Source organism: Haliaeetus albicilla, chromosome 9 (genome assembly GCF_947461875.1).
Source record: "Haliaeetus albicilla chromosome 9, bHalAlb1.1, whole genome shotgun sequence".
Classification (NCBI taxonomy): Eukaryota; Metazoa; Chordata; class Aves; order Accipitriformes; family Accipitridae; genus Haliaeetus; species Haliaeetus albicilla.
In genome coordinates, this window is record NC_091491.1 from 29,669,385 (window position 1) to 29,689,425 (window position 20,041).

The 20,041-nt window shown below is 58.5% G+C and overlaps 1 protein-coding gene across 2 annotated transcripts; it reads right to left on the minus strand.

Annotated features, from left to right (window-relative positions):
• Positions 1-6,701: 6,701 nt before the first annotated feature.
• Positions 6,702-18,278, minus strand: LOC138686870 (uncharacterized). Of its 2 annotated transcripts, XM_069792372.1 has the most exons (3): positions 18,095-18,209; positions 16,824-17,135; positions 6,702-12,248 (listed from the first exon to the last, which is right to left on the minus strand). In XM_069792372.1, the coding sequence occupies exon 3, from the start codon at positions 7,930-7,932 to the stop codon at positions 7,009-7,011; it is 924 nt and encodes a 307-aa protein (XP_069648473.1). In that variant the 5' UTR covers positions 7,933-12,248; positions 16,824-17,135; positions 18,095-18,209; the 3' UTR covers positions 6,702-7,008. The 2 variants fall into 2 exon arrangements, with proteins under 2 accessions (XP_069648473.1, XP_069648472.1); XM_069792371.1 differs by lacking the exon at positions 6,702-12,248 and having other exon boundaries at positions 14,542-17,095; positions 18,095-18,278.
• Between the last annotated feature and the right edge of the window lie 1,763 nt (positions 18,279-20,041).

Here is a 20,041-nt window from a genome sequence, read left to right on the forward strand (position 1 = left end):
CACGAGAGCAAGGGCGAGGAAAACCAGCCGGCGCATCCTCCCTTGGGCAGCGGGAGAGCCCGGAGGAGCGGAAGTCTCCTGTTTGTTTAAGGTGCAAACAAGTGCTGTTAATCTGCTGCCTGTTTGTATTTCTTTAGAGCCCCTGAGCGCGCGGGGGGAGCGGAGATGGGGTCTCCCCTTTGTGCGGGGGCAGGGTCAGGCTATTGGAAATGGAGGTGAGAAAACACAGAGGGGCAGCTGGAACCTGCTTTGGGAGGGAAAGATTTTTTTCGGCTATTTATGATAATTAGTGGGAAACGTTCCTCAAGCGTTTCAGATGATTCTGTAATGAAGTTGGGCCGAATGTTCCCGCTTTGTTCCCCTGGAACCATTAAAAATCCCCCTTCTTTGGCTGCCTTAATGCAATGCTGAAAAGGCACAATGGCATAAAAGTGGCTCTGGGCAGGGCGGCACGCCTCCTGCCCCGCCAGATAGAGCCCTTCAGAGCCCAGATTTTCTGGGTTATAAACCTCAGTGCTTGCAATGTTCATGCAAAGGCTGCTGTGGATCCTGCGCCCGGGGCTCCTTCACATCCCTGATGCCGGTCAGTGTGTGTGAGTGCCAGCCGGCCAGCACCACCAAGCTTGCGGCACGCTCAGGGGGAACAACGGCCAACACAAACACACCAGAGTGAGAAAGGGCAGGCACGGCTAGGGATGCCATCGCTCCGCTTTTATAGAAAAGCTGCTTTCGGGCCATGGTTGTGCTAGGAGTTTGCTGGGGTGAAATGCTGCCCTGGGAGGGGACTGATCCCTGTGCAGGGGGAAATGGGGAGTCCAACCCCAAGGAAAGTGCTTCTGAGTCAGTGCTGTTCTGGGCCAGATCCTGCCCTCCTACTAGGGCCAGGCAGCCCCCCAGGCACCAGCGCAGAACAAGATGTGTGAAACCCAGCCGTGACACTCTGGGTGGTTCGCTACCAAGCTGCAAGAGCTGGCTCATTCTCTTCTTGTTTTTAGCAGTGGAAGGCTTCTCTGGCATAAGTGATGAAAAGAAAATCCACCTGCCTGATCTCACGCATCTGTCAGCGCTATTTCTCCAAAAATGATGTGTAAAGCTAATGGGAGCTCTCCTGCTAAAGCCGTGATAAAAAGGGAAAAATGGCAGGAGCTTTTAGCGTACTGGTGGGGGCTGAATGTGATGGTTTTCAGTGTCCCCATCAATATTCCCATCCAGACTCTGGCTGGTGAGCTCAGTATCCCCAGCTGGAACATGGTGCTGCAGCTGGCAGAGGGGAGCTGCTCCCCTCCTTCTCCACCTTCGGCTGGATGAGGGTGGCTGGGGAGTTCTTGGGCACCGGGCACAGCACCAGCAGCACAACCCTGCGGTGCTGCGGAGGTGGGAGGGTGCTGTGCCTGCTGGCCAGGCACCTTCCTTTCCAACCACAGCCAGCCTTATTTAGAGGGTGAGCACTAATTGGGATCACGTCACCCTCAATGCCCACCTGCTGCCCCATGGCTGGAGCCGGTGTGCTCCACTAAGGCATTAAATCATCAGGCTGGGGAGGAGAGGTTAAGGGCTGGGAGCACAGCTCTCCAGGAGCTGCCCCGTCTCTCCACCTCAACTGCCCCGGCTGTAATCAAGCGATTGTCTCAGCCCCCTCGCTCCATTCAATGGGGGAAAATTTGCAGACAAATTCCTGCCAGCGGGACGTTGGAGCTCTCCTGGGTGGCAGGACAAAGATACCTGTCACCTCCTCCCAGCCCTGCCGCCGGCTCACGCTGGGAGCACGGCTGGGGAGCTCTGCGCTGGCTGCGGGGCTGGTGACGCCAGGCAGTGTGGGAACAGGCCAGGAGGGCTCCCGGGAGGAGCGGGAGGGCTTTCCTTTTCCTGAGATAATGCATGGCTCGCAGCGGTGGGGTGACGCAATGAGCCCAGCTGTGAATAGGCTGGAGCCCTTACCAGCTGGTTTCTGTTATGGCAGGTCCTGAAGCACCACTTGAATTATGATGCTGTTGCCAGGCCCCGTGACTGTCCCAGCTATCTTTTTTTGGGAAAAAAATCTCTATATACACAGTAAATTTTCTTTGGGAGCTGGAGCAGAGGTATTTGGATGCCTGCTGGCACTGGGATGGAGTATTCAGCTGGTGTATGTCTGCAGGCAGGGGTGGTGGTTCCTGGGCGAAGTGTGGTGCGTTCGCTCTCGGAGATGGGGACGTCAGCACGGGGTGCTGCCTGCATCATGATTTAAGCCTCCACACCAAGCCAAACTGCTCTCTTTGCAAAGTTTGCCGTGGGAAAACGGCTATCTCGGTGTGTAAAGGCGATGATATCAAGCCTTGTGGACCATGGCAAGCCTGTGGCTTCCCGAGCAGCACGCAGTAGCTCTGGCCAAGACGCAGCGTGTCTGATGAACCAGGCAGCTCCGGTACCACCTTCCTCCCCGTCGGCACACCTCCACCCCTTCACTCTGCTTCCCCCCCAGGTCCGGCCATTGCTTTCCGACAAATTATTTCCATAAGCTCTCGGCCACGGCTGGAGACAAAAACTCAGGTACGGAGCGGCGACGTGCTCCTGACCTTTCCCACCGCCGGACAAACGGAGCCAGCAGCACGAGGCGGGCGCACAAAGGCACTGCGCCGGCCGGAGCGCTGACCCCGCCGTGCCACAGCTACCTGCTGCTCCGCCACAATGGCCCCGCGGCCCCGGCCGGCCTGTCGGGGCGATGAAAAAGGGTCCGAGATAATAATGAGCCTGACTACCACTGCTCTCTTCAGAGAACCAAGTCAACTCCTTGGGAAGAAAGAAAAAAAAAAAAAAAGAAGGAAAAAAAAAAAGAAAGAAAAACCCCTCTTGGATAATAAAGAAGTAACAAATGAAGACTGAAAGCCTATAGAAGGCGTCTTAACCCAGTGAAGAAAAAAAATGTCAACATCTGTGGAGCTGTCTGCAAAAACAGACCGAACCCCTAATGAATACCCTCTAGAAAAGGCATTCACTCGAGGAAAGGCAAAAGGCTACATTTTTCTATGGAGGTATAAAGATTTTGATGAATCTGCCCTTTCCCTTTCCAGTGCAGTTGAACCAAGCGCTAATGTTCATCTTCAGCTGTATTAAAGGGTGCGGAGGGGGGCGGGGGGGGAAAGAGTCTTGATCTGAAAGCTTATGAGGAGGGTGGATTTAGGGAGCCTGGATAGATGTCTGAGCACTAAAGCAAGGAAGAAAAGCAACAGGCATTAGAGAAAATACTGTTTAACAAGAGTTTCTTTAGTCAGCCCATTTGAGCAGAGATTGGTGCGCCATAAACGTAATCCTCTTAGTGCTGACTTAAACGTGTTTGTACAAAACAGGGAAATATAATATGAATGTAATAGTCACGTTTGCTAAAATGCTTAATAAAAAGACAAAAGTCCTTTATTTTGATCTTCAGCTCCGGTGTGGGCTTGGGGCACAGCAGATGTTTTCTCAGAAGTCTGCTTGAAAGAAAAAAGAAAGAAATTCAGAATATGGCTGTGTCCCGGCTGGCTGTGCCACGCGGCACCCCAGCATCTTCACCGGGTTCATTGCCGGCAAAGCCAGCCCTTGCCTAATGAGCCCCCGAGCTCTCCGGTGTGCGAGGAGAGCCGCCATGGTTTTGAACCGATAAACGCTTGATGAGGAGTGGCTAGTAAACAAGGCATGTTTCAGATGGGAAGGCACAGACAATTTTCTTTACTGTCCCCAGAGGCTTTGCTGGGGGGGAACAGTGTTAAGGAATAGTCCCCACCTGGAAAGGGTGCAGTTCCTCCTGAGCCAGACAGAGTTTAAGAAGTCCCGGACTGTCAGATTCAGACCCAGCTGGAGCTGTTGTGGAGGGACCGTAACAGTCGACCCCGGCTGCTTCCTACCTTGTGCTACAGACACAGCAGGAAAACCAATGGGTAGAGTTGCTGTAATCACCATCCTGACATCTATGCTAATCACAGATAAATTTTAAAGACACGAGTGAAATTTTGCAGGTTTTTTGTTTTGTTTGGGGTGTTCGGGTTTTTTCTGTCATTTCTATAGAATAATCATGGAAAATGCTAAATTGAAATGCCAGTGTTTGGATTTGACTTAGCTTTCTAAACTTTCAATTAGTGTTGATGCTGTACAGCCATACTGGGTAACGTTAAATATATTAGATGTCTTGGGCACTGTTGGTACTTCACATTGTGAAACACCAGCAGCATGGGCAGAAGATACGGTGATAAAATCAGGTCACTTTGCCAGATCTAGTAGTCAAACATTGCTATTCCACAGTAATTTTCAGACCTTTCTTCCGACTGGGGACAAAGAGCAGCGCCGTGCTTCTCAAACAGATATCATCTTGCCCCGAGAAGCTGTGGTTCCCCCTTGGGCCAGCCCAGATGGGTGCTGGTGGTTGGTGCTTGGTGGCCCACAGGACTTGCTTGGGTCAAAGCCAAGGTTTGTGCTGCAGGTTTGGGTGCCTGGTCATGCCAGGGTGCCCCTACGATGCCACCTCCCAGAGATGGAGGGGTGGCATGGGGACAGGGCTGCTTGCTTTCTGCTGCGACAAATGTCAGTGCAAACTAGGTAAAACTTGTTTCCTGAAGAAAATTTCCACTCTAATAGGAAAAGAAATGCCCCAGCGGTTTTGGAAGCACATCAGATGTTTCTGGTATGGCCCACAATGTGTACAGCGAACGCAAGGCATTTTCTGTGGAGAGCAGATATTTTCCACAATAACAACATGTTTTGTTAAAAAAAAAAATCATCCGGTCTCCCAATTAAGAAGAAAGAAAGAAAAGCTTTGAAAGCAGATATTTTCTGACTGCCAGAGTCCTGTGCTCAGCTGCTGCAGCAGCACGCAGGGATGGAGCAGCCCCTCCAGCTGCAGAGGAGTGAAGGGGAGCCGGGGGGTGTGAGCTGGGCTGGTACCCATGCCTGGCTTCTGTTAGCGGGTACGTGAGGTCGCGTTGATGCCACATGGTTCAGATCCCCAGCATCACCCAGCCCCTCTCCATCACTTGTCACCAGGCGGGGAGGATGACAGGTCCTGTGTTTCCCACCAGGCATGTGCTCGGGAAGGTCTGCCGGGGCCACCGAGGCAGGCGGCAGTTCTGGGGAGAAACCAGGGACATTTGGAGCCAGGCTGGTGGGGCCATGCCTGTAATGCAGTTCATCCAGATCTGTACAGCCAGACGGTGATGGCTGATAAACTTTGGTGCTGGTCTGGGACAATCAGTCCTCGTTTGGGTGTGAAATGGTGAAAAGAGACTTAAAACAGCCAACTTGCTGCCTGCAGAGAATGGCTGCGTTTTTAGTAGGGAGAAAAAAGGAAACTGATTAATTATTTGGGTCCACCATCACTTTGTTTGGAGGCTGCTTCCTTGGCTAAGGGAAAATTAAACATGGGAGACTTTTGCGTGGGGCAGGGAAGCTCTTCGTGCTCAGGGCTGCTCGCTCGGGCAGCAGTGCCCTTGTTCTGTTCTGGGCAGCAAATCCAATGTGTTGCATCTTCCCAGGTGCTGTGGGAGGCAGCGCAAGTGCTGGAGCAAAGCACAGCAAAGGGCATCAAAACAGAGCCGAGGACCCGGCAGATACTCGCTGTCACCCTGTCACCCTAGCACCCCTGAACTTGCCTGGTGGTGGGCAGGTTGCGCAGCCCCGTGTTAGGGAGCAGCAGAGCTGAGCACGGGCGAGCCAGGGCCGGGGCAGATAAAGCAAAGGGCTGAAAGGCACAGCAGCCCTGGAGGTAGTGGCAGCATCTCCGTGATGCCTCCTCCTGCTTTCTCCCACGCCTGCTTTGTTTCTCTCTCTGTTATCCCAATGGTGACAGCAGAGCCTCCAAACCCTGCTACATTTCCTCCTGGCACACCTGGTTCCCGAGCCTCGTGTGCGAAAGGCACATTTCTTCACTAGCAACGTCGTTACTGTAACGGGAACAACGCACTTTACAACCCAATAAACCCCACGTCCTTCTGTGCAGGCTCCTCTTACGTGATGCTAATGCTTACAAGATGTGCAACGCTGCGGGACAGCCCCGGTAACCAACGCCCCAGCAAACGGCTCGTGTTTTACATCGCTCTGCAGCCGCAGCCTTTGCTAATTAATCCCAGGGACGAGCCTCCTGCTATCGGCAGCCCTGCGGCTGCTGGGCGCCGGTGCCCACCATGGCTCCCGCTCCCAGCTCCGCAGCAAGGCACGAGGCTCTCTCCTGCCTGCCGTGGGTGCCCCCCGCTGCAGCCCACCCTCGGTCCCCGCTTTCGTCCGCAGCTCGGGGCTGTTTATAGCCCGGTGCTGGCCACGGCTCGGCGGGATGCCCGGGCGCCGGGGGAAGCACAGCATTGTCTCGCAGCGGCGTTGTGATCACACACTGCGGCTAACGTGATTTACATCCCATATTCGACCTCTGGCGACTTCAAAGCTCAGGCGAGAGGGGGATTAAGCGGAGGGGCTGGGGCCAGGGGAGCCAGGGGGGGCCCGGCTCACCTTTGAGCTCCCGTCATCCCCTCCCCACCGGACCCGGGATAATCATCTCCCTTTGTGCTGCCAGGGAAAGCCAGGGTGCAAACACAGGGACCTTGTCAATATTGGTTTTTGAGAAGACTTTTTTCTATTCTCCCATGTCTGGAGTTTTTGTACCCAAATCCCCCTGGGGCTGCCCAGTCTTCCCCTGGGAAATCGGGATCCCGGGGGTCCCCGCTAACACCAGCCATTGATTGAAATTTCACACCCACCTGTTTGCACACAAGATTTAATTTGGTTGATTCTTCATGCCCTTTTCCTGCTTAATCGTCAACCTATTGACCTTAATATTAAAAGGGGCTAAGGGCGAGGGAGAGAGAGACTACATTTCTGTAAGGGAACAAAAGCTTCCAGAGAATAAAGTAGGCACAGCCAGCCCTGAGCTAATGAGTCCCCGCCGCACATGGGAGCAGAAAACCCTGTGCGCTGCCCTTGGCTGGTTGCAGCACTCCTCTCCTGTGCGAACGGGGCGCGTTTTGCTGCCTGTCCCTTTCCTTGCTGCCCTTTACAGGACGCACAGGCTTAAGGCCAGAAGGGATGGGAGACCACCCAGGCTGAGCCTGGGCACCTACCAGCCCGCTGTCTTTTGCCTTCCTCCCCGCACTTGCGCAGGGTGAACTTGCCTTGCTGAAACGCCTGCTGTTTGATGGAAGATGCCGGGATGCAGGAAACTTTGCTCCAGTGATGCAGGAGCAGCGGGCAGAGGTCAGGAACACCCCGCACACCTGCACGGCAAGCGCCGGTCCGTGCCGTGCCCCGGTGCCGTGGTATGGCTCTTACACACGCATCAGAGCGGCATCCGTGCAGCAGCGTGAAGCCCAGCCCGGCACCGCAGCCTGCACCCAGGGGTAACGCCGAGCCCTGCCGTGCTCCCGCGACCCAGCCGGCGTGCCCGGTGAGCTGGGGCTGGGCCAGCTGCCCAACGGTACATCCTCTGCCCGGCGCGAAGCAGCCCGCGGTGAACAGCTGCCCCGGCCTGTGAATTAAATACTGCACCAGCTCGCTCAGCCCGGGGGCTGGCAGCCGGCAGGAGCAGCACCGGGGCACGCGTCTGCCGTTGTGCCGTGGCCGGGCGGCCTTCCCGCTCTCTGGGGGTCCGGCCGCTCTCACGCTTGCTCTGCCTCTGAGCACAGGCAGGGAAAGGGCAGGAGAAAAGGCTTTTGGTGTCCACCGAGGTTGGAGCCGGGCAGGGGGGAACGCATTTGCCGTCAGCCCCCACCCGTGCCGGGACCGTGGGGGCAGCAGGAGGGGTCGGGTGTGCCGGTAAAGGCAGGACACAGCCCACACGGCCCCGCGTGTGAAGCGTGCGCACCCACGGGGACCGGCACGTGGCTGCTCCTTGCCGGAGGCGTGTGTCCAGCCCGGGGTGAGACCCCGAGCAGAAGCTTTGCTGCAGGCGTACCGGCCAGCCCAGACCCCAGGGGCTTCTGACCACCTTCCCTGCATCACCCTGTTTCACAGGGCAGAGTTTTCGGCAGTTTCTGCACTTGCAGATGTAGTCTGCCTGCTGGAAAACAAAAAAGGAAAAGGAGCTCTGGTTTTTTTTCCCTGCTCTGCCTTAGCTGATGTGAAACCCAAGCTGTGTGGGAGCCTGCGAGCGTGTGTGGCTGTGCTCACACGTGTGTGCGGCGAGCCGCCCATGTCCTGCACCCTGGCTGGGGCCATGCTGGGGGGGGGGGCATGCGGGTGCGGGTGCATGTGCGCCTTTCCCCAGGGGGGCTGTTTTGGTCTGCAGAGTGCGGTCGTGTTTATTTAATATCTGACGTCCCTTCTGTCTTCAGCGCTGACATTAATTGCCAGACAATGAGCAATGGAGCCCAGATGTTCCCCGGCGGTGGCCTCCCTTCCTTCGCCAGCACTATGCGGGTGATAAAAAATCCAAGGGCGAGTCGTGTTTGGGCCGCTGTTGCTGCAGGGCCGTTAGCGGGAGTGCACGGGGGCTTGCGGGTCAGCTCCCACAGCTGGGGATGCCCACGCACGGGCAGCTCCCGCCCCAGCCCCTCTGCGCCGGGAGATGGGCACGGGCAGCGCAGGCGTCGGGGAGCAGGGGCCGGGCAAAGTGTTGGAGGCAAAACCCACCGGCAGACAGGCTGATCTCCGGGACCTCCCCAAGTGCCTGCCTGCCCGGACTGCGGCAAAAGGCTTTCGCAGGCTGCGCCGGGCTGCTGCGCTGCTGGCATGCTCGCTTGCCAACCAGAGATTAACACTGCAGCCTGTCATTTCATAAATATCCTTACTTGCAAAACCAGAGGCCGTTTTACAACCCGACTTGGCCTTATTGGAGAGCCGCAGTGCCGCTGGGGCCCCCATGCATCCAGCCAAGCACCCGTGCCATGGCTCTACGGCTGCATGGGGGCTCTGGGTGTCCCTGGGATTTGTCCTTGAGAGGTGGGGCAGGATCAGTGAAATACTGCTGATGGGTTTGCGAGGGCTGAAATGGCTGGGCTGGGCAGAGGAAGGCAGTGTCCCCGCTCTGTCCTCTGCCGTCGGTAGGACACGCCACCGAGGAAGACGGTTGGGTGGTTTGTGGGGAGGCAGCCCAATTTCTTGCTCTGCCAGGGCCTTAGTATGCAGCCACTGCTAATCATTACCCATTATTCTTTAATTAGGAATGAATTATTAGAACAAATGGCACTGGAGACTAATGCATGGGATGGTGTTATTTTTAGAAATGATGTCTGTTACGGTGGCATCACTTCCTAAAGGGACGCGTGTGACAGGGAGTGTAACCAGCAAACCGGCCTGACCAGCAAATAACCCCTTGCACGGTTTCCATATTGCCTTTTTAAACAGGAAGGGAACATGATACAAACGCTATGCGAATTATGATCTGAAAAGTTTTCCTGGCAGGTTGTCACACGAGTTGTTAGTGTCATTCTTTGACATGCACATTCAAAGCCTTTCTGTACCACTGGTTTAACCCTCTCACCCCCCGTGAGGGCTGCCAGGCGGAGCTTTTCTTCCCCACTTCTCAGGTCAGCCCTTTCCTCAGGTACCCCTGAGAGGTGACTTCACACCAGTGCTTGAGCCGGGCTCCCCAGCTGCTAAATTTTGGGTGCAGCTCGAGGGGTCGGTGAGCCGGGGCAGGCGGCGAGACATCATGCCCGCTGCAGCTGCCCCCTCACCCCAGGGCTGCCAGGCTGGGAAGCGACTGAATAACCCCTCGGGCGCATCACCTCCTCTCCCCGGGAGCGCTGGGGCATCCTCCCCCCAAAAAAGCCTCCCTGGCTGAGGCGGGGGTCCCTGCCCGTGCGTGTGCTCATCTCCTTAGGGCTGCCTTGGCCGCAGCTTCGCGCGGAGCCCAGCTGCACTCCGGCCAGGGAACATCCGCTGTGGAAACCTGGGAGGAGCTGACAATCCCCAAAGATTGGCTGCACACCCTGCCAAGCAAGAGCTGCTGGCTCCCGGCCTAATTAGTTGCAAATGTGCTTCCATGTGGTTCCAATCTGGAGCCCCCGCTCCCTCCCCGTGTTGCCCCCTGGGGCTCGGCAGGGGCCGGGAGCAGCCGAGCGGGGCAGAGCCAGGAGCAGCCCCGATGCCGGCCCGGGCAGGCGACAGCCGCCCCGTTCCCCAACCCCGAGACGAGTCCCTCGGCCAGTCGTCTCCTTGGGGGGCACAGGCAACCTCCGCCCCCTGCAAGGGGTGAGCAAATTCCCGCTGGGGACACGATGCCCAGAAAGGTTCCCGCTGGCCCGCACCCCGTGGAGGGGCTAACATCACTCCTTTGGCGCTCAGCCCGGCCCCAGGCATCGTCTTCCCATCGGGGTTTGATTTTCATCTGCCACTGGGTGATTTGTGGGGGCAGCGCTGGGCTGGCAGCCAGGAGCGGCCAGCATCCTTATTTAGCCTTCGCTTTGCTCTCCCCAGCTGTCGGCCGGGGCTGCGGCCGCCTCGTCCCCGTCCTCGGGCACAGGTGGGCTCCCGGGGCACGGCACCCTCTCTGCCCTCCCTGCCAGCTCCTGCCAGGTTGGCAGGGTTTGGGGCAGGAGGGAGAAAGGCTGGGTCCTGCTCGCAGCCATCTGTGCGTGGAGGCCTGCCGGGGCTGCCGGCAGCGCTGCGTCGCTGCCCCTGTGCCGTCCTGCCTGCGAGGCTCTGCTGTGCTGTGCTGTGCCCATCGGCCCCCCGGCAGTGCCGGTGACACCGTGTCACTCCCAGCACGCTGGCTCCAGCAGAGATGTCCTCAGGCAGCACGGGGCTCCTGAGCCCGCCTGTCCCTGCATTTCCTTGCAGGACTTGAAGCATCTGCCCCAGAAGCAGGGCAGCTCTCAGCACCGCAGGACCAGCACTGTGGGGACTCAGGACCAGCGAGCTCCCTGCCTACACCCTGGTGCACAGTCCCAGCACCAGCAGTTCCAGGCAGATCTTCCTCTTGTCCCGTGCACCCACCTGGGTTTAACGTCTCAAACTAGTGCAAACACCATATACTCATTTCAGGTCTTCCCCCTGAGGGTCTTTCCCCATCTTTTGGGGTCCTTGCCTACATCCTGCAATGTCCCTTTGGTGCCACCAAGCAACTTCAAGCTCAATTAAAATGAGTCCAGACTCAAACACCCTCTTCCCGGCCAGCTCATGCATTTGGAAGGAGATTGCATTAAAGCTTCAAACTAATCAATAAAAATTTGCCCCATTAAGCAAGGTTGCAGTCCCTCTGCTCTCCCGTGTTTATAGCTGGATTAAAAATGCCTGGCACAAGGTTAACCCTCAGAGCATTGAAATAAAATGGTATAGAATAAGTTCAGTTCTCCTCAGGTTTCAGGAGAAGCCGGGTGAACCATGCGGGGGAGCGAGCGGGGCCAGGGCCGGCACCTGCAATAACATCTTTGGTGTCACTGCAGAAGCGGAAAAGGAAATGAGCAGCCAAGGAGCCGGGAGCAGCACGGCGGTGGCCGGCCGGGCTGGGCTGGGATTGCCGCCCCGCCAGCCCTCACCGAATCCAGAGCCCCCCTGCGGGCAGTGCTGAGCCGCCAGCACCCCGGGGTGGCTGCACGGCGGCTGTGGGCGGCATCGTCCCCTGGGTAGCCTGCAGTCCCCGTAGCACTGGGAAAAGTGACCTGGATGTGGAGCTGCCGTGGTGGAGATGGGGAGATGGGGTCCCTCCGTCACCCTTTGCCTCCAGCCATTGGGGTGGGCCCGGGTGCTGAGAAGGGAGAAATCTCCCCGGCAAGTGCTTTCGGATCCTGGGGAATAAGCGGCTCGGCTGCGATGCAGAAGCAGCAATGACGGCTGGGGAGGCTGTCGGAGGACACACACCCGCCGGCATCGCCCCACACAGGGCTTTGCCACACGCCGCCGCTGCAGGGAGGTGCAGGGATGAGCTTGGCCAGACCCTGCAGAGCACGGGAAGCCCCTGACCTCAAGAGACTGGGCTCCCTCCCTCCATAAAAAGCCAAGCTAACCCCTTCAGGGGGGAGTCAGGGCTGCTGTCAGCCTTGCAGGAGCAGTGTCGGGGTCTGCGTTGGGGCGGTGGGGTGAGAGCTGTTGCCTGGACACTCTGCGAGGTGTGCAGCCCTCGCTGTGCCGGAGCCCTGCCGCCCCGGCGCAGCCAGGCGTTGTGCTTGGCCTTTTAAGATCAGAAAGGTTTTTGAACTGACGTTAGCTCTGGTACGTGGAGGAGAGCGTACAGCAGGGTAATTAAAGTGTAAGAGCGAGGCTGGGTTCGCCTTTAATGGCTTGCAGCTGCAAATATTTTTATGTCTTCTTGAGCCCACTTGTAAGCTGTCTGGCTGTATTTCTCATCCTGGCCAATTAGATTCCCATGTGTGCTGCAGGAGTGAAAATATAGAAAGTGAATAATCCTCCAATTCTGCTCCTCGCTGCAGAGGCCTTTGAACCTCTGGCTGCCGTGGCTGCCTTCCACCCCAGCCCCACTGCAGCCCCAGCCAGCCCCCTCTGCGCCTGCCCTGGCTCCCCTCTTTGCAACTGAACTTCACCTCTAGCAAATCTGCCTGGGCATCACTGCGATTCATCTTCAAGCCTTTCTGATCAAAGCTGGGGGCTTCCCCCCCCGCCCCCCCCTTTTGCTGAGTTTTACAGCCATTTTCCTTTTTGGATGCTGGTTTTCTGCCAAAAGTTCCACTCTAAAATCAAAAGGGGCAGTCCATTAATACGAGGCAGCTGTAACAAGTACACTATTGTGTTGTCTCTTCCAAGGTACCCGGGATTTTTAATAAACTGTGGGGCGTGGGGAGCTGGTTGCCTCCAAGAAAGGGGAGGCAAAAGAGGGGAGGAGGGAGCTGGCAGAAACCACGGTGCCATAAAACGCAGCCCGGCGGCGCGGGGGCCTCGGCACGCTCGGCACTGCGTGGCGGTGGGAGCGGTGCAGGAGGCACTCGGCAGCCTCCCGGCTCCCTTCCAGCTCCAGGATCAGGTATCGGTCGGGAAACGCTGCTCGCTTTGATCCCTGTGGGCTGACAAGGCTCTTTGCCAGGACCCACGCGGTGAAAACAGGCTCACCGCCCCGGCTGCCCTGCACCGGGCTGCCCGCGGCTGCCGGGGCGGTTCGCTCCAGGGACGGGAGCTACAAGTCCTGGGGGAAAGCAGGGGAGCCAGGCAGGGTGGGGAGCACAGAAACTGCTTGGGCTGCAAAGGGGTCCCTGTGCTCCCCGTGCGTGTGGGACACGCAGGGTGGATGGTCACAGTGCCTTTACTACTGGCAGCCACCCTGGTGCAGGGAGGGGAGCTCAGCCCCCTCAGGGACCCCCTGCCTGTGGGATTGGGGCTGCCTTGTCTCTGTGCGTCGGTGCCGGCTCTCCAGCCCCACGGTGCCGGCAGCCTCGCCGCCCCGCTTGGCACAGCTCTGCCCCGGCCTTGGCTGTCGGGCTACAACCTGTCAGCACCGCTTGCCCGGGAAATGCCAGGCGCATGGCTGAGCTTGGCGGTGGCAGCTGACCCCGCGGCATCTGCAGCCATGCCATTTCCCAGCCCCAGGGGGGCTGCGTCCCTGCCAGGGCAGCCCCCTCCCAGCCACGTGCTCCTCTGCCCAGGCTGGGGGATGGCCTGCCGGCACGGCTCACTGCAAGGGGCTGGTGGGACACTCTGCTGGGGTCAAGGACCCCCGTGCACTGACTGGAAAGGTGGTAGGGAGCTCCAGTAAGTGCAATGGGGTGTAAACCTGAAACAGCTGTGGCCGTCAAGAGCCCAGACCCCGGTCCCCAGTTGGGTTTGGGTCTCTCTGGGAAATGTCTGTGTTATTTCCGATTCAGGCTCAGCCCCGCTGGGGAAGGTCCCTGAGAACTTCTCTGTCTCATTCCCCATAAGGCACATCAGCCAGGACCCAGGAGGGCTGTGTGCGAACCACCTTGTCCAGTCAGGAGCCGTGCGTGATGCCCCCCGAGACCCCCATTACCCATGGCCAAGCCGCTGGAGCCAGGCAGGCAGGGCAAACCCCAGCCGGAGCTGCCACACCGGCCAATTCGGTCGAGCACCCCTCGCTGCAAATCCCCACAGCTCCTGCCCTCCGCTCCCGTGGGGACCGGGCAGCACCCTACGGCAGGGTGAGCTGAGGGCAGGGAGGCAGGTCCCTGCGCTGGGGTTTGGGAGCAGCGGGGCAGAGGGGCCGACCCCGCGGGCTTGCCATTGCAAGTCAAGGTGAGGACGGGCCGGGAGCAGATGGGACCTGCTCTGCTCGTGAAAGAGTGTTTCTGCTATTTATGCTAAGCGGTGGGAATGCTTCTCAAGCATTTCGGATGGCTCTGTAATGAGGCCGGCCTAAATATGCCAGCATTGTTTGTGCCGGACAATTAAAAACTCCCCCTTGCCACATTAACGGTGTCTCTGGTGGCGGAAGGGCCCGGGAAGGCGCGGGCGAGGGCAGCCCACAAAGCCCGCCTTTTGTTTCGTGCTCCTTTGAACCCTCTCAAAGCCCCCGTTTCAAGGGGTGGCTTTTGTTTTCTTTTCAGCAGGCCTGAACCCAGAGCCGCCTGTTGTTTAGCAACACAGAAATGTGACCTTAATTGACTCTGCTCTCGGGTGCACTGTGTAAATCACTTCTGGCACCCAGGGGGAGTGCATGAAGTGCCCCCCCCCCCATCCCCATCCCCATCCGCCAGGGGAGCATCATTCCTCCTCCGGACACTCCTGGTCCCCGGCGTAGGGGGACCCTGGCTCTGCACAGCCCAGCTGGCAGGGGAGCGGAATGGGAAGCGGGGCTGGGAACACTCCTGTCCCCGTGGCAGAGGGTTTCCCATTTCCACGGGGGAGCAGGGAAAACTGTTTCCCTCTGCTCTTCAAACCCCTTTTGCAGCCGGTGCCTCCTGCTTGTGTTTACAGTCCAGCTGGGCTGGTAAGCCTCTTCACCTGCCTTCCCCAGGACTCACTGGGTTAAAGTTTATTGCGAGATGAATTAATTGATGATGATGAAAATGATTAAGTGATGAAAAGGTAACAACTCCTCCTGCGAACGTCTGACATGCACTTAGCCAGACGACTTATTTGTAGGATACCAGGGGGCTGATACATTAACAGATATAATTTGCGGTCTCCCGAGGAGAGGTTAAGGGCTGGGAGCACGGCTCCCTGGGAGCTGCCCCGTCTCTCCACCTCGCCTGCCCCGGCCTTAATCAAGCGATCATCTCAGCCCGCGCCTTGCCGGCCCCCTCGCTCCATTCAATGGGGGAAAATTTGCAGACAAATTCCTGCCAGCGGGACGTTGGAGCTCTCCTGCGTGGCGGGATAAAGATACCTGTCACCTCCGCCCGGCCCTGCCGCCGGCTCACGCTGGGAGTGCCGTTCAAGGAGCACCATGCTGATACCCTTATTTGATTACGCCTCTTCATGCCTTCCTCTGTGCGGGAAGAGCTATTCAGCGTGGGCTCCGCGGCGCTCCCAGCACGGGCTGGCCTCGCTGCTGGCCTTTTGTTAGCCCCGTTGGCGGCACGCCGGGCGTCAGGGCTGCACGGGGGGCCCTGTGCCACCCCCTCCAAACCAGGGCTTTTCCCGATGCTTTGCAACAGGGCCCTGGCCAGGCTGTTGATTTTTAACCAGCAAACTGTAAAAACGAGGGGAAAAATAGGATTTAAATAGAAACATGAATGGCTTCGTGAGAGAAGCGCTCTGTTCCTACTTTGGCTTCACAACGCTTTTGGCACGATGAAGATGCAGCTGCCTGGTACCTGCTAGCTGTGTCCAGCAGGACATCCCAGAGGCACATTACTGGGATCAGCCCCTGGTGCTGCCAGGTGATCCAGCTCCCCTGTGGCCTCAGGAGCTTTTGGTCAGGTTTGTGAGCTTGCAGAGAGGGGATCAATTTTCCCTCTGCTCAGAAGCTCGAACCTCAGCAGCTGGAGATCCCTCTGGCACAAAGAGCTTTCGGCTGCAATCTCAACATAAATGCCATTTTGCAGATTCCCTGGCCAGAGCCACCCACCCCATGCCATGCTACCCCCTGCTCCCGGACAATGCCACCTGTACCCTGCCTTGTCCCAAGCACCAGCGGTGGCCACCTCGCCTGCAGAGAAGAGGTGTGCCCTCTGCAGCCGAAGCATTTAATGGGTCACCCCACGCTGCCCCAGCCCCACAGCCCCTCTGCCATCTCCAAAAGTTTCTTGTACCTTCCATTAAGGTAAAATATGCTGCTCCAGGTGATGCTGGGGTGGGAGACCCCAGCCAGCCCTGCAGCAGCCCTGGGAAGGCAGCCTGGGTTCCTGCTTCTCATTCTGGAGTTACTCACTCGGACTGCTGGAAATGTGGAGCGATTGGCCCTTGTTTTGCTTTTCCCTGCTAGATTAAAGAGCTCTTAAGTACCTGGCTTGTTATTTCTGCCAAGGTACTTACGCACCAAGGTCCTTGTGACTGTAATCAAGCCGCCCCTTGATCTTCTTCCTGATAAACTAAGTAGGCTGAGTGTCCTGTCTGCCTCCATCGGAAATGTCCTCAGCTCTTGTCGAGCTCTCCAGGGGTTTCTCTGCAGACTCTCCAGCTTGAGGCACAGCCTGCTTCGGCAACGCGCGTGGCCTCAAGTGTGCCAGGATTGGATCTGCTGGTGCAAAGTCACTCCCCTGTCCCAGCTCCTCCGAAACAGCCCTTATGTCCTGCAAAGCCAGCGGTGGAAGGGACAGGGTAGCTGCACAAACCTCCAGGCTCTCCCTGCCTGCACGGCTGCAAATCCCCCCGTTAAGCCCGCAGGCTTTGGGCACCTGCCCCTTCCCCCCTTCCCCCCCCCAAAGTTTGCTCCAAGCATCAACCACCCTCAAATCTCCCTCCAGCGAGTTCTGCTCCGCTGGGCAGGAGCAAGGCTCTGGGGAGCTGTGCAGCAACGAGTGTGGTTGGGGCAGAGCATTTCTGGAAGGGAGGTGACTGTCCAAGCAGCCAGGGAGGGACCCGTGAAGACCAGACCTTACCTGGGTGTCATGTCCATCTTCTGATGCCCAAGCCCAGCTCCAGGTTCTCAGAGAGCCCCAATGGGCTCCAGCGCCAACTGCTGCCAGTTTCTCCACCTTAGCAGCTGATGGCCTACACATGGCTGGCTGGAGAGTGGTGATCTGGGTGGCCACAGCACAGCAAGGAAGACATCTGGGTCCTTGGATGCAAGGTGTCACCTGCAGGAGCCCAGTCCCTTGAGTCAGAGCCACGATGCAAGTAGCGCCTGCGGTCTTTGCTGGCTCCAAAGTCGCTTTGGAGAAGAGGGAAGTGCCAGATGGGCCGAATCACCACTGTGTTTGTAAAGATAAAATGACACTCCGGTACTTAATTAAAGTAACCGTTGCTATTTTACTTTTGACCAAAATACGCCCATATTGCAGGTGTTTTGCAGATTGGGGCTAGCTCTTCTTAACAAGTGCTTCCCGCCCTGCAGGGAGCATCCCCCCATCCCCGGTGCCGGGCTGGCCCTGCTGCCCCGTGCACGCTCACCCACCCAGGCCGAAAAGTGGCATTTGCTGGACTCAGGTCACTGCCCTCCAGCAAAGGGGCTCTCGGCCGAGCCCCAGCAGCATGTCCTGCCACCGGCACCTCCTGAAAGGGACCTTCCGCCGCAGCCCCGGCCCATTGTCCGGGGGGATAATTGGAGGGAGAAGTGAAACGGGGCTGTAATGAATTCTGCTGCTATTCAGCGGGGCCGGGAGGCAGAAAGCTCGCTGCTCCTGCCAAAGTGCTGAGGCTGCTACTTCTATTCTGCGGCCGGAGGGGAGGTCTCTGGAGGGCAGCTCGCTATTGAGGAGGCTCCGGGGTTGAAACAACACCCGGCGTCTGAAGTTATACTCTTTCTGCGCGAATGTGCTCCGATGTGGCTGTGCACAGGGTCCTTCCCCGCAGGCTTGGCAGGGCTGTAGCCAAGCTGCTGGTGCTCCCTGGCTTGCACAGCGCAGGGCTGCGGCTGTGCGACACGTTGGGGTGTCCCTGCGCCCGTCACTGTACTGTGCTGACACCAGCCTCAGCCCTGCTGCCCTTTTGCCCGGGCTGCCCTCGGGGGCTCTGCGTGGCCAAATCCTCATTCCCTCATTCCCTTCTCCCCCAGGGTCCCGTGCAAAGCTCCCTTGGCCACAGTGACCCCCCTTCAGGCCCCAGACCGATGCCTGACCCACCCCCAGCATCCAGCAGCACAAGCACAGCTCCCCCGGCACCCTGCCAGGGGCTGCTTCCTCCCCATGTTTTTTGGGGTGATGGAGCAGACCTGGAGGGGGGACCCAGCCCGGGGGCGGATGGAAAAATCTGTGCTGCTCTTTCCAGGCGTGCCAAGGCGGCGAAGGGCCGGACGGCGAAGCGTCTGTGTGGTCCCTCCCGCGCGCAGGCAGAACCCCGTGGCGGGCAGCTTCTCTCCCACGCGCTCCTGCCGGTAGCTGGCCGTCTCCAGACATCTTGCATCGTTCTGCTCAGCTCTGCTGCAGCTGCTGCCGAGCTCCTGCTGGGGCCTCGCACGCGGGGTGGGGTTCCCCCCACTCTCAAAAGCCTGCGGACCCTCCCGGCAGCATCCGGCTGGAGGCAGGGACGCTGCCAGGAGCGGTCCCCTGGGATGCTGGGCTGGCTCAGCCAGCCACACGTAGCCTGGGTCCGTGGTGCCTCGGCCCCCGGGGGGAAGCTTTCTGCCAATTTGCCGGAGCTGCAGAGGGATGGGTGCCAGAAGAAGAGCTGGCAGCCTGCGCGGGGGCTGGCTTCCCACACGCGAAGCCCGGAGGGGGTGCGGGGGTGCCCAGCTGCCTCCCCGGCGCAGGCAGGAGTGCGGGGGCAGCGAGCTGGCGTTACAGGGCAGTCCCCAGGGATGCTGGCGTTGCTCCTGCCCTGAGGCGCACGGGTCTTACTTTACATCCAGGCACTCTTTAAGCAAATGCTAAGTAAATCCCTTTCCCTTCTTGCCCGTCAGGATGACACGGTTTCAAACCTTCAAGGGGATTTAGGGCCTTTGTCTCTGGCCGGGCAAACCGGGCGGGCACGCAATCAGCAAACCACTGGCAATTACAGCCATCACAATTTTCTGCTTCAGTGCTATAAACAAGCGGGCAGGGGAGCCCAGAGCACAGCACCCTGAAGAGCAAGGGAAGACAAACAGGACTTTGTCCCAAGGTTTAGAGCAAGCTGCAGGCATCCCCAGGGCTAAATGCTGTTCTTCCCAGCACATGGTGCTCTCGTAACACCTTGGCTCAGCGGAGCTTAGCAAGCTGTCACAAGCCCAAGGAGAGCCCTCCTGACCTCCCCGGGAAACGACTCCAGTGAGCAATAAACTGGCTCCTGTTTACTTGGGAGGGGGGGGTCTTAGCGGGCTTTAACACAGAAGGGACAACTCTGAGCTGTGAAATGACACCGGAGCCATCGCTGGAGCAGCCCACAGCCGCCAGCAGTACAGGGAGCCAGCTGGGGTCTGAGCCTCCCTCATGAAAGATGGGGGGCCACGGACATCCCGTCCCATCAGATCTTTTCCTGTTCTCTTACCCATGGGTGATGGTTAACCAGCCCCATCTGCAGCGTGCTTCACCAGACAGGCAAACAGTGGGCGATAAAGGAGCCCTCGCCCCGTGCAAGGTCTGCTGCAGGGGCGAAGGTGGGAGGGGGGGAGCGGTGGCTGTGCCGTGGGCTGCCCCGGCATGGGAAGAGCTCCCCGAGAGGTGCCTTGTGACCCTCACGCTCGCTGTGACGCTGGCTGAGCAAGCACAATGCAGCTCATGGCTGTGCCCCTCTCCCCTTTGCCTGTTTGCCTGCTCCCATCCCACTGCTCTCATCCGTTTGTCCAGCAGCGGGTGGCCATGGTGGTCCAGCTCCTCATCCCTTTGGGGAGACGTGATCCTGCTCGCCCGGTGCCCAGCGCCAGACCCGCTCTCAAACCTCCAGGGAGGGCTGACCCAAACAGGCAGCGCCACAGGCAGGGGGCTGCCCACAGCCTCTGCCTGCAGCCTGCCCACACACAGCTGAGCCCAGCAGGGAAGGCAGCGAGCGCCAGCGCCGTCTGCGAGCACAAACAGCTGCTTGGAGCCCACTCAGAAACACCAGCCCAAGCTGTCCAGCTGCCAGCCCCTCTGTTTCAGAGCACAATGAAAGCTGAAGGATGGCTGAAAACAAGCCACCCCGTGGGAAGGGAAGTGCAGAGCTCTGTGCTGCAGGACAAGCCAGCACTGACCCCACGGTGAGG

What these genes read in the sequence shown, in the direction of transcription:
- LOC138686870 (XM_069792371.1), bottom strand. Translation starts at nt 18,278, where the DNA reads ATGTCTGGAGACGGCCAGCTACCGGCAGGAGCGCGTGGGAGAGAAGCT. An exon ending in GGGCTGGGTCCCCCCTCCAG is followed by an intron (nt 17,096 to 18,094) that starts GTCTGCTCCATC and finishes TCTTCTCCAAAG; the next exon opens with CGACTTTGGAGCCAGCAAAG.